The sequence below is a fragment of the Mustelus asterias genome, chromosome 10, assembly GCF_964213995.1.
Source record: "Mustelus asterias chromosome 10, sMusAst1.hap1.1, whole genome shotgun sequence".
Classification (NCBI taxonomy): domain Eukaryota; kingdom Metazoa; phylum Chordata; class Chondrichthyes; order Carcharhiniformes; family Triakidae; genus Mustelus; species Mustelus asterias.
In genome coordinates, this window is record NC_135810.1 from 39,503,742 (window position 1) to 39,517,966 (window position 14,225).

Below are 14,225 nucleotides of genomic sequence, written 5' to 3' on the forward strand. Positions count from 1 at the left end.
TTTTATGAATGAAGGAGAATGGGTGAGGTGTGTGGGAAGGGGGTAAGGTGGGTAAGGTAAATGGGTAAGAAGGTAGGGTGGGTACTGTAAGGTGTAAGCAGGTTAGATGACATGACAGGTACAATAGGGTGGTGAGGTAAGTGGTAAGTAGGTAGGGTGACAGCTGGATATTGTGGTTGGTGGGTAGGGTCAGAGGAAATCAGGGAAGTCGGGGATAGTTGGGTGGTAGGGGCAAGTCAGGTCACGATCTGGAGGGATTAATTGGATTGGGAGATAATCGAGGCATTTCCAGCCACAGTCGGTCCCAGTGTGCAATTTCATGCTGGCTGGCCAGTTACCCGCTATCCAGAGTGAAACATGCTCTGTGAAAAGCTGAGTGCTGCCAAGCAGAGCAGGAAGAAGGCAAGCACCACGAAAACGGAGCGTGCAGTTCGGTGCTTCCAATGGGCTCCCTCGGGGGCCAGCAACTGTGGAGCTGTCTAGGGGAGCTGCTAAATTGTGAAAAATAAATATCAATGTTAAAACTATGCCACGAGTGTCTAGACAACACAATCATACAGAGACACGTTTGTAAATTTTATTTGAGCCCTGACCTTTCATTCCACTCTGGATTGAGTTTGCAGCTTGCCAATCAGCCTGCCCATCAACCATAAAGGCAGACGGGCAACATAAAATCCTAGTCCATACCTATTCAATTAACTTAAATTATCTTCTTGATTGTTAGAGGATGCGCTTCTGACTTGCTTGTGCATCCGCCAACTGAAATATCGTGCAAGCGCATGAAAACATCAGGACAGATGCCCAACATCTTCTCACACGATTTTATGCGCTTCCAGTTTAGGCACACATCTGAACTTTTTACATAAAATTTTGGCCGTGGATTTTAACAAATGTTTTCTGCTGGAAGTACATATAAGTAACACCCATTGACATTTCCCTGTTCAGTCACCCCTTCAAAACACAATTAGATTCATCAGGCAACACCTACCCTTTACAAGCGCAAATTACAAATCATTGAATCATAGAATCCCTACAGTGCAGAAACAGGCCATTCAGCCCATCAAGTTTGCAACGACTCTCTGAAAGAGCATCCCATCCAGGTCCTTCCCTCCCACCTTATCTGAATCATCGATAGTCACAGGTGAGGTGCCTGAAGATTGGAGGGTGGCAAATGTTGTACCTTTGTTTAAAAAGGGCTGCTGGGAACCACAGGCCAGTGAGCCTCACATGTGTGGTGTGTAAGTTGTTGGAAGGTATTTTGAGAGACAGGATCTACAGGCATTTAGAGACGCAAGGACTGATTAGGGACTGCCAGCATGGCTTTGTGAGTGGAAAATCATGTCTCACAAATTTGACTGCAATTTTTGAAGGAGTAACCAAGAAGGTAGATGAGGCCAGTGCAGATGATGTTGTCTACATGGACTTTGGCAAGGCCTTTGACAAGGTATCGCATGATAGGTTGTTGCATTAGGTTAAATCTCACGGGATCCAGGGTGAGGTAGCTAAATGGATACAAAACTGGCTTGATGGTGGTTGTAGAGGGTTGTTTTTCAAACTGGAGACCTGTGACCAGCGGTATGCTTCAGGGATCGGTCCTGGGTCCACAGTTATTTGTCATTTATATTAATGATTTGGATGAGAATATAGGAGGCATGGTTAGTAAGTTTGCAGATGACACCAAGATTGGTGGCCTAGTGGACAGTGAAGAAAATTATCTCCGATTGCAACGGATCTTGATCAATTGGGCCAGTGGATGACGAATGGCAGATGGAGTTTAATTTAGATAAATGCAAGGTAATGCATTTTGGTAGATTGAACCAAGGTAGGACTACTCAGTTAATGGTAGGGCGTTGGGGAGAGTTACAGAACAAAGAGATCTAGGGGTACAGGTTCATAGCTCCTTGAAAGTGGAGTCACAGGTGGACAGAGTGGTGAAGAAGGCATTCAGCATGCTTGGTTTCATTGGTCAGAACACTGAATACAGGAGTTAGGATGTCTTGTTGAAGTTGTACAAGATATTGGTAAGGCCACACTTGGAATGCTCTGTACAGTTCTGGTCACCCTATTATAGAAAGGATATTATTAAACTGGAAAGAGTGCAGAAGAGATTTACTAGGATACTACCGAGACTTGATGGTTTAAGTTATAAGGAGAGGCTTGATAGACTGGGACTTTTTCTCTGGAGCGTAGAAGGCTGAGAGGTGATCTTATAGAGGTCTATAAAATTAAAGGCATAAATCAGATAAGAAAGTCAATATCTTTTCTAAAACTAAAGGGCATAGGTTTAAGGTGAGAGGGCAGAGATTCAAAAATGTCCAGAGGGGCAATTTTTTCACACAGAGAGTGATGAGTGTCTGGAACAAGCTGCCAGAGGTAGTAGTAGAGGCGGGTACAATTTTGTCTTTTAAAACAAGTTTAGACAGTTACATGGGTAAGATGGGTATAGAGGAATATGGGCCAAATGTAGGCAATTGGGACTAGCTTCGGGGTTTAAAAAAAAAGGCGGCATGGACAATTTGGATCAAAGGGCCCGTTTCCATGCTGTAAACCTCTATGACTCTATGACCTATCCCTGTAGCCTGGCATATTTGCCATGGCTGATCCCCTAACCTACGCATCTTTGGATGCTAAGGGGCAATTTAGCATGGTCAATCCACCTAACCTGCACAATTTTGGACTGTGGGAGGAAACCGGAGCACCCAAAGGAAACCTATGCAGACGTGGGGAGAACATGCAAACTCCACACAGTCACCCCAAGGCCAGAGTTGAATCTGGGTCACTGGCGCTATGAGGCAGCAGTGCTAACTACGGTGTCAAACGTTTTAAATTGAGAGAACTTTAGAAGATTATAATTAGGGCAGCTGACCTAGGTAGTTTAAAACCCTAGAATGGAGACCCTTGTCCTGGGGATTTGTCACTGTTTAGTGTCATTAATTTCCTCATTACTGTTATCTTGCTGACATTAATTTTGTCTACAGTAAATACTGATGTAAAGTAATTATCCAGCATATCTGCCATTTCCTTACTTCAATTGACCATCACTATTATCAGTATAAGGAGCCAATTTTGCCTCTGATCATCCACTCCATCCCAATATAAACGTAAAATTCCTTTGTGTTGACTTTGATATGTGTTGCAAGTTTCTTTTCATTTTGTCTTTATTGCATCATGGTATCTGTGTTTTCACTCTTTGCTACTTGTTGTATCATTTTCATTTGACAGGCTCTGTGTGACATGTGAAGGTTCTAAACAAGCACTTTGCACCTGTCATTACCAAAGAAGATGATGCTACCAAAGCCATAGAGAAAGATGAATTAATTTGAATATTGGATGGGATTAAACTTTATGAGGAGGAGGTACTAAAAAGGCTGGCTCCACTTAAAGATAATACGTCAGCAGAATCAATGGAAGTATCCAAAGATGCTGAGTAAAACAAAGTTGAAAAGTGCATAGGCACTGGTCACAGCAATGTCCTTAGATATAGGGATGATTCAAGAGGACTGAAAAATTGCAAGTTATACACCTTTCGTTAAAAAAGGATGCAAGGAAAAAAACCCAGCCACATGCCAGTCAATTTAAGCTCGGTCATGGGCGAGCTTTTGTAATCTGGGACAAAATTAACAGTCACTTGGACAAATGTGGATTGATTAAGGAAAGTCAGCATAGATTTGTTAAAGGAAAATCATGGGGGCGATTCTCCCCAAAAAATTCGAAGTGCCGAATTCGCGTGAAAACTGGAGTAAATCATGTTGGCTTTTCAAAATGAATCTCCCACACTCTGCACTGCAAAGTGCACTAGCATAAATCACACTGAAAATCAGGGGCGGGGCCTATTCCCACCTGAGAGGCCGGCAGCATAGCACTGAGTGGGCCACTGCGCATGCACCGATTTGTCAACGCTGAGATCGGCACAGTGTCTGCCAGCCTCCCGGTCACTGGCCAGCAACCGTGTCCGGGCCCAGCCATGACCTGCCCCGCCCGCTCCGCTGTGCAGAACCCCCCTCCCCACCACCCCAGCAGTCCTGCCCCACCAGCCCAGATTGCACCGATTGCTGGTCTCCCTCCTTCCCCCACTTATCCTATCTATAGAGTGGCAGCGGGACCCCTTGGGCAGTGTCAGGGGTACACCCTCCACCACCCGACCCTCCGGGGGGACCCGATTGTCCCCCCTTCACTCCAGCAGAGTTGGGCCGCTAGCTCCCTGAAAGTGAGGAGCTACTCTAAACCCTGCTGGAGTGAACCACTCCTAGCTTTGGGTGGGTTGCGGGGGGGTGAGAAAGAGGACTTCAGTTCCGAGCCAACTAATCATATTTAAATTATATTAAAATCCCCCCCTGCATATCTAATTCAGCTCCGTGTCTATTTTCGGCGCAGAGCTGACTTCATCAGAAATCTGGCACTGAGAGAGGTGCTTGGGGCCAGACGCTCAGTGCGGATTGTGCTAATTTGGCCCTGCTGAAATCTCCCAGCCCGTTGTGCTAATAAATTAGCGCAGCAGGAAGGGAGAATTGCCCCCTAGGTTTCACTAACTTGAGTTTTTGATGAGTTGGTAAATTGCAGCTGAACTGCAACCTTCAAAGAAGAAAACGTTCAAACACAGTTAAAGAATATTCTCTTGAAAGAGAAGGAATGGCAAAGAAATTCAGAGCTCTCTTGGTGACAAAAGAGATCAGAATTAAGATAAAGAAAAAGCGTGATTATAACTGATGTCAGATAGAAAATACAACTGAAAACCAGGCAGAATGCAGAAGGGAAGAGGTGAAAAAGCAAATCAGCGAAGGAAAATGGAAGCATGAAAAGAGACTTGCAGCCACCCTAAAATGGAATGTCAAAATCTTCTAGATGCATATAAATATTAAAAAGCGACCAAAGGAGGAGTAGGGCTGATGAGGGACCAAAAAGAGGATTTTCACATGGAGGCAAAGCTAGGGCAGCTGAGATATTAATATTTAGCATCTGTCTTTACCAAGGAAGAATATGCTACCCAGGCCATGATAAAAGAGTACATAATTCAGACACTAGAAGAGTTTAAAATAGTTAAGGAGGTAGTTTTGGATAGGTTATCTGTATTGAAAGCTAAGAAGGCACCACCACCAGTTGAGGGAAGTCAGAGTGCAAAATGAGGAGGCACTGACAATAACTTTTCACTATTCCACAGACTCAAGGTGGTGCCAGAGGTCGAGAGAACTGCAAATGTTACACCTTTGTTCAAAAATGGATGCAATAAGCCCAGCATCTATAGCTTATCAGTTTAACTTCAGTGGTGAGGAAAGTGCGAGGAACAATAATTAGGGATACAATTAATAATCACATGGACAAATGCAGGTTAATTAAGGGAAGTCAGCATTGATTTCTTAAGCAAAAACCATATTGAACTAATTTGCTGGAGTTTTTTTTGAAGAGGTAACAGAGAGGCCTTATGAGGGCAATGCAGTTGATGCGGTGTACATGGACTTCCAAAAGGTGTCTGATACAGTGCCACACACAGACTTGAGAGCAAAATTATAGCTCATGGAATATAAGAGAAAATAGCAACATGGATACAAAATTGGTTGAGTGACAGGAAACAGTGAGTAGTGGTGAATAGATGATTCTTTGGCTGGAGAGAAGGTTTGCAGCAGAGTTTCCCAGGAGTCAGTGTTGGGACCTTTGCTTTTTCTGGTCTATATTAATGGTCCAGGCCTTGGATGATTCAACATCCATGGTTACCATTGGCATTACCATTGACCAGAAACTCAACTGGACTCGCCACATAGACACAGTGGCTACAACAGCAGGTCAGAGGCTAGGAATACTGCGGCGAGTAACTTGCCTCCTGACTCCCCAAAGACAGTCCATCATCCACAAGGCACAAGTCAGGAGTGTGATGGAATACTCTACACTTGCCTGGATGGGTACAGCTCCAATAACTCTCAAGAAGCTCGATACCATTCAGGACAAAGCAGCCCGCTTGATTGACACCAAATCCACTCCCTCCACCACTGACACTCAGTCGCAGCAGTGTGTACTAGCTACAAGATGTACTGCAGCTCTGCGCCGAAAATAGACATGGAGTTGAATTAGATATGCAGGGGGGATTTTAATATAATTTAAATATGATTAGTTGGCTCGGGACAGTATCTTCCAAACCCACGGCCACTTCCATCTAGAAGGACATGGGCAGCAGATACATGGGAACACCACCATCTACAAGTTCCCCTACAAGCCACTCACCATCTGACTTGGAAATATATCACTATTCCTTCGCAGTCACTGGGTCAAAATCCCAGAATTCCCTTCTTAATGGCATTGTGAGTCAACCCAGAGCACGTGGACTGCAGCATTTCAAGAAAGCAGCTCACCAGCACCTTCTAGAACATAGAACAGTACAGCACAGATTCTCAAGGGCAACTAGGGATGGGCAATAAATGCTGGCCAGCCAGCTATGCCCATGTCCCACAAATGAATTAAAAAATGTTCAAAATTTGGAAGCATCCTGAACTGTGTGGAGGATAGTGGTGTCATTGAAGGTGGCATGACAGGTTAAGAATGCACACAGTAACCTCAGCCATATAAACAGGGGTATTGAGTAGAAGAGCAAGTGAACTTGTTTGGTCTCAGCTGGAGGATTGCATCTAGTTCTGCAAACATTACACCCTTGTTCAAAAATGGATGCAAAGATAAGCCCAGCATTTACAGGCTAGTCAGTTTAACTTCAACAAAGAACAAGAACAATACAGCACAGGAACAGGCCCTTCGGCCCTCCAAGCCCGCGCCGCTCCCCGGTCCAGGATTGAATCCTGAATCCAGGATCCCCGCCCAATTTTCCAGCCTATCTACATACTAATATCCTATCCACCGAGCTGTCCCTCACAGCTACGATGCTTTGTTCATCACAACCTATTAACTCACCCCCACTCCAGACCATGTGATCTCCAGGGAGAGGCGAAAACCCAGAGTGAAAACCCCAGGGCCAATATGGGGAAAAAAAATCTGGGAAATTCCTCTCCGACCCCCTGAGGCGATCGAAACGAGTCCAGGAGATCACAATGGCCCTGATCGGAAAATGCTTCCCAACCCTAGTCATTTCCACTTCCACGAACACCATATGAATTCCCTGCCCCCGAGACAGGTTCCCAACTATCCGCAGTCTTGCTCTGTACTGGCACCAGCAAGATGATCATAGAATGAAGCCTTGAAACGAGAGACAAAGAACAATTAGCCCGCGCCGCTCCCTGGTCCAAACTAGACCACTCTTTTGTATCCCTCCATTCCCACTCCGTTCATATAGCTGTCTAGATAAGTCTTAAACGTTCCCAGTGTGTCCGCCTCCACCACCTTGCCCGGCAACACATTCCAGGCCCCCACGACCCTCTGTGTAAAATATGTCCTTCTGATATCTGTGTTGAACCTCCCCCCCTTCACCTTGAACCTATGACCCCTCGTGAATGTCACCACCGACCCGGGGAAAAGCTTCCCACCGTTCACCCTATCTATGCCTTTCATAATTTTATACATTATTCAGTGGTGAGGAAACTGCTAGAAACAATAATTGTTGCACTTTAGGAAGGCACTGAAGACAGTGCAGGAAAGATTCATGAACATGGTTCTAGGGATGAGGAACTTCAGGTATGAAGACAGATTGGAGAAGTTAGGACTGTTTTCTTTGGAGAAGAGAAGGCTGAGAGGTGATTTGATAGAGGTATTTAAAATCATGATGGGTCTGGACAGAGTAGATCGGGACAAACTATTCCCACTCATGAAAGGATCGAGAATGAGAGGGCACAGATTTAACATCACTTGTAAATAAAGCAAAAGTGATCTGAAAAAAATCTTTTTCATCCAGCTAGTGGTTAAAATCTGGAATGCACTGCCTAATAGGGAAGCAGGTTCAATCAAGGCATTCAAAAGGGAATTAAACTGTTATTTGAAGAGGAAGAATATGCATGCTAAAAGGGAGAAAGGCGGGAGAATAACACTAAGTGAATTGCTCAGAGAGTCGGTGTAGACACGATAATCCAAATGGCCTCCTTCCACACTAAGAATTCTGTGAATCTGCACTGTGGTTGACATGGTGTATATGGACTTCCAAATCCTGTTAGTTGTTGCTACTTTATCCCATAAACTGAACACATAAATGACATAAAAACAGAAAAAAAACCTGACAGCATCTGTAGAGGAAACAGTTGCCATTTCAGGTCAATGACTTCTCATCAGAATTCTGGGAGTTCATCAGAATAAATGACATGCTCAGCTATGGGAGCTGTCTTTGTCATGAGAAAACATACAGAAAACAACCTTAAATCATAAAACCTCAATTCTCATGTAACAATGTAGACATTTATATTAACTGAAGACTATTATTCTCTGACAGTTCTGTGCTGTCTACTGTGGGGACCATTGTTTTATGTTGCATGTCCAGTTGCTTTCATGTTAACATAGATTGCATTTTGGAGATCAGTTATACTGCAAATTCACATCTAGCTTCCCAAGGTGATTACTGATCAATCAGGTATTGCTGAATTGCAGTTTGCATTTTTGTTAATGCTTCTTATCTCAGCAACTTAGGTGAGAATTTTACATGCTTTCCAATCAACCAACTGCAACAAACCCTTAAGCATTGATTTAAGCACCCCCAATGACCCTATCAAGCCCCCGAATATCTCTCAGCCCCTGACAATGCCCCCACTCTATCCCAACTACCTGACCATCCCTCATCCCTTGACCAATCTTCCAACACCCCCCTCATTTACCCACTGACTACACCATCCCTGATTAATTCCATTAAAAGGGGTCATGGCTTCACTTCCCCAAAAATCCTGCTCTGCACAAAAGGGTTCCAGGAGCTGCATATTTCTCACCAGACTGGGGTCAGACGTTTGGGTGAGAAACAGACAACTGAAGACTTGTGTAAGTAAAACGGAGTGAGTAGCAATCTGACCATGATTTCCACTCCATGGAAGCCCCGGCCATTTTTACAATGCTTCTGTGAAGCACCTTGGGGCATTTTATTACATTCAAGCCACTAAAGAAATACAGTTTGTTGTATATGTGTATCTGTGAGATTTGTATGTCTCATTTGTATAACAGGTTACATCCTATTAGGAGGTATAATAACGGTCATAGCTCAGTTATCAAATTCAATGATTCAGATTTACAAACCTGAAGGCTTCTCCTCATTACAGTTAAGAAGATTAGGATTTGCTTGATGCTTCAAAAGCAACTTCACAATAGCAATCTGCAGAGGAAGCAAAATAATTTTCACATTTTATTGTTCATTTTTACATATCTATATTATTCAACACATCTGGCTGTTGTTAGAATAGGAACAAAACATACATTGATCATCTTTTTAGTAAAGGAAGAGGAGTAGGCCATTCAGCCTTTCAAGTATGATTAATTCGATCATGGGCCAATCCAGACGTCAACTTGATTCACTCACATTTGTTCCACATCACTCACTATCCTGTGCTAATAAAGATCTAGTAATTTCAATCCTGAAAATTGCAAGTGGTATATCATCCACAGCTTTTTTGGAAAACAAGTTTCAGATTCCGCAGCACTGTGTGTAAAAGCATATTTCCTGATTTCATTCCTGAATGGTCTCGACCTAACTTTAAGTTTATGTTTCCTTGCACTGGACTTTTCCATGAGAGACAATAGTTTCTCTGTACCCATCCTGTCGAATAATTTTAAATACTTTGGTTCGTTTACCCCTCAACCTTTTAAACCCAAGGCAAAACAAGCCATGTTTATGTAATCTGTCCTTACATTTTAATCCTTAAAGCTCTGGCATCATTCTTCTGAGTCTGCACAGTTCTCCCTCCAGCATCCACATGTTGGTGACGCTGAACTCAATGAAATGTTCAGCATGAAGAATACAAACTCACAAATGGCCTCTCTAATTAATATTTATGCAACATATTTTTTAATGACTTATATGCCACAAACATGCACAGCATAAAAATCTCAACTTGCAGGTTATCTCACAGTGAAGAAGGGCTAATAAAATCTATCCTAAAGTGTTCACTTTGTTATTGTCTTGTGAGGTTTCTCCTCAAAATATTATATCTTAATTTTCACGACTATTCAAATCACCAGTGATAATGAACTGGCAAACTCTTTGCGCTTTGCCTTATTTACTTTTTCACTGGCTTCAGTTCATAATCTTCCTATGTTGAACCTGCAATAGCAATAAAAGTTAAAATGATCCCAGCTGTCTCTTTGGAAAGTATATAACATGCTTTAATTCTTGATGCCTGTACATTGATTTCCTCTCTCCTCCCATTCAGGTTTCTCCAACCTGACATTTTGATCATTGACAAAGAGTCCCATCCAAGTGTTAAACCACACATCATCTTCAGATAACACACAGCTCCAATAATTTACTGACACCAAAACCCATTCGGAACCCTCCACACTTTCTCATCCCTCTGACTCCAATCTGTCTTCCAATCCCATCCTTTGCCATATATTTCCGACCTGTCTCTCTCTCATGCTGAATATTCTGTACTCAGCAAAGGACTCAGTTTCTTCTCCTTCATTCTCACCTCAATGAATTTCAGGCTCGGCATGATGCTGAACACTTCTTCTATTGTCTTCATCTCTGTGCTCATCCTTCGGGCAGGAGTCTTTCCCACTATCGATGGATCCTTTTACCTGCTTCCTGTGCTCTCCCTCTACCTGGACACCACCCTCTGGCCATCCACCTGCTCTTTATTTTTGCATTGAGAACTGTCGGCAGACAACTATTAAGCTGTTTCAGGAATGTTGTCCTCATTCAAGTGAGGTAAACCTGACTGAGTGGTTGAGTGCATCAAGATCATCCTGGGATTATTGGCAGAGTCTCCTGTCAACGGATGTTCACAGCCATGTTATCTGAATTTCTATGATGAAACCTATGATTATGGTGGCTTTACAATGATGTTTGAATGATGTTACAATGATGTTCCACCTCGCAAAGGCTGAGTGCCAGCTTCCTCCGAACCTACTCCAGGACCATGACTCTACCACCAAACATCAACCCATTGTTTCCAGGATGGTCACTGACTTTATCGCCTCTGGAGATCTTCCCTCCCCAGCTTCCAACCTCATAGTCCTCCAACCCTGCACAGACAACTTCTACCTCCTTCCCAAAATCTGCGAACAGGGCTGCCCTGGTAGACCCATTGTATCAGCCTGTACTTGCCTCAAGAAACTAATTTATTCCTATCTTGTCTCCATCCTCTCTCCCCTTGTCCAGTCTCTTCCCACTGATATTCATGATTCCTCTGATGCCCTACGTCATATCAACAATTTCCAGTTTCCTGGCCCTAACTGCCTCCTCTTCACTATGGATGCCCAATACCTCTACACCTCCATCCCCTAACAGGAGGATTTGAGGCCTCTCCGCTTCTTCGTTGAGCAGAGGCCCCAAACAATCCCTGTCTACCGCAACTCTCCTCCGCCTGGCAGGACTTGTTCTATCACCGAATAATTTCTCCTTTAATTTGTCTGACTTCCTATAAATAAAAGTTGTGGTTATGGATATCCGCATGGGCCCAGTTACGCCTGTATTTTTTGGGGGGAGAGGGGGGCGGAGGGGAGACAGCCAGAAGTTCATTGACCTCAGGTGGGATTCTCTGGTTTTGAGGTGAGCGTGGCCAGAGAATCCCACCATTATCTCTGTTTTCTGTCCCTAGAGATGCTGCCAGACGCAATGAGATTTTACAGCATTCTCTGCTTTTGTTACGGATTCCAATATCTGCAGTATTTTGCTTATTCTATTTTTTCTTTCTGGAAGATTTTATTTCTGATTAGCTTAACTAATATTGGCCGAAATTTTGTGGCCAGTGGTGAACAAACAGTTTCAGCCCTTCATCACACTTATACTTGGCCAGTGTCTTTTGCACAGAGATGTGTGGTGGTTAGAAAACTATTTCAGTGTGGTACCTCCCACAGGGAATCTGGGACCTGTGTGAACAAAACAAGTATTCATATATCCCCTCCAAAATTAGGTGTGAACTAGAAGGTGTAAATTAGAATAATTAAGAAAGCAAATGGAGGGAATGGAGAGTGACAAAAATAGAACAAAAATTTTTTTAAATGACCTCTTTTAAGTTTTTTCAATTCACTCATGGGATGAGGGCATCGCTGGCTGGGCCAGCATGTATTGCCCATCCCTAATTATCCTTAGATTAGTGGCTTGCTAGGTCATTTCAGAGGGCAGTGAAGAAACAATCACATGGCTGTGGGTCTGGAGTCACGTATAGTCACATCGAGTCACAGATCAGGTAAGGTGACAGATTTCCCTCCCTATAGGACATTAGTGAACCAGGTGGGTGTTACAACAATCATTAATGTTTACATTGTCATTATTATACTTCAAATTACAGAATGCTTTCACTGAATTCAAATTTCACCACCCGCCGTGGTGAGATTCAAACCTGGGTCCCCAGAGCTTTATCCTTTTTCATGTTCATTTGGCATTTAGAATGTTTTTGGTAAGATTTCCCCCTGATGCTCTCGGCTTCTACGGATCACCACCTTGAGGTGGTGAAGAGGCTTGGGTGCCCCAATGATCCCTTAAGCAATGCCATTGTGACCTCCTTGTTCCTGGTAGGTATGGTGGCATGGTCAATGTGCCATGCCACCATACCAAACTCCACACTGTCTGTGTGGAGTTTGCACATTCTCCTCGTGTCTGCGTGGGTTTCCTCCAGGTGCTCCGGTTTCCTCCCACAGTCCAAAGATGTGCGGGTTAGGTTGATTGGCCATGCTAAAATTGCCCTTAGTGTCCTGGGATGCGTAGGTTAGAGGGATTAGGGGGTAAATATGTAGGGATATGGGGATAGGGCCTAGGTGGGATTGTGGTTGGTGCAGACTCGATGGGCCGAATGGCCTCTTTCTGCACTGTAGGGTTTCTAAGATTCTAAGATTTCTAAAGTGTGGTCCTAAAGATCCTCAATAGCACAACAGGCAAAGGAAGCCTGTGTGTCTCACCAGCTGTGAAAGTGGAAGAAGACTGCAGCAGCAAGGTGGGTTTGGTCATCATGGCTAGACAACCCCCTGAAATCTGGCCATCAAGATCATGTAGACAATTACAGCACCTCAAGGTCTTCTTGTTAAACAAAGTTACGTGCAGAGTTCAACAAGGGTCTATTTGGTAAGTCCTGGGCTGATGAAGAATTAAAGACAGGAACCTTGGAATCCCAAGTCAAAAACTGCACACAGGCGACAGATATGTGAAAATCATTAGGCACCTGTGTTGGGACGAAGGGTCTTTCGGCAGCAGCAATATCTGTGACTGAGCAGTCCTCTCCAGGATATCCTCTGCATGCCCCAAATGTGGACGTGATTAGAAAAAATGCCCTAAAACCAGGTTGTTCCACCTACACTTGGCTCAGAAAGCTACAGCCTGCGGAACCACCATCTTCATGATCAAAGAAAACTCTAACTCTTGCAACTTGGAATGTTAGAACACTCATGGATAATCTCAAGAGTGACCGTCTGGAAAGAAGAGCACAATTATATCATGTGAGCTATCAAGACTCCAAATTGACATCATTGTCCCCAGTGAGAGGGCACTTCCCTGGGGCAGCTGAAAAAAAGAGGGACCTCCAGTTGGAAATGTGACGATGCTGTGCCCTTAAGAAACGTATTTTAATCATGTTCTCTGCAGGGTTTTTTAAAGCAGGCCTGGCGTTTTTGGTTTTGATGCCACGCTGTTTCTAACTGGGGATCTTTTATTGTTGCTGAAGGAGGATAATTGAAGCAATGTTTATTTTTAATCTGGTCTAATGCAGTGTCCTGGAGTTTTTATGACCCTTTTGAATTGCTGATGGCAAATAATTGACAAGTCAGGTGATGCCTGAGGGACAGTTTCTTTCCCATAGCCAAGTCCAAAGGTTTAGTTTCATTTTGGTTCTGATTTGGACTTGAGACAGAACACATTGGGCCCAATTTTACCATCAGGTTGCGTTCATTTCTGGGCGCGAAAACTTGGTAAAGTCGGGCATGAGGTGAGTAGTGCGATCCGCGCCCACCTCCATGCTGGTTCTCCGTTTACCAAGACCCGAAAATGGCCATAATCGGGACTGCGCCCGGCCATTTAAATGGATTTGCAAGCATTTAAATTGACTTAATAGGCTGCACGCCCAACCTTACCGGCACTTCCCCCTTTACCACCGCGTTCACCCATCCAGAAACGGGGCGAAACAGACATGCTCCACAAAAGTCCGATGTGGCGGCGAGCCGCATTCTATCAT

At 43.9% G+C, this 14,225-nt stretch overlaps 1 protein-coding gene across 2 annotated transcripts in view; it reads right to left on the bottom strand.

Moving 5' to 3' along the window:
* myo16 (myosin XVI) overlaps nt 1–14,225 on the bottom strand; it is a 427,463-nt gene that overhangs the window by 323,590 nt on the left and 89,648 nt on the right. For both annotated transcript variants that reach the window (XM_078221662.1, XM_078221663.1), the window contains exon 5: nt 9,142–9,217. In XM_078221662.1, coding sequence (XP_078077788.1) covers nt 9,142–9,217 — 76 coding nt within the window. The remainder of the gene's footprint in view (nt 1–9,141; nt 9,218–14,225) is intronic.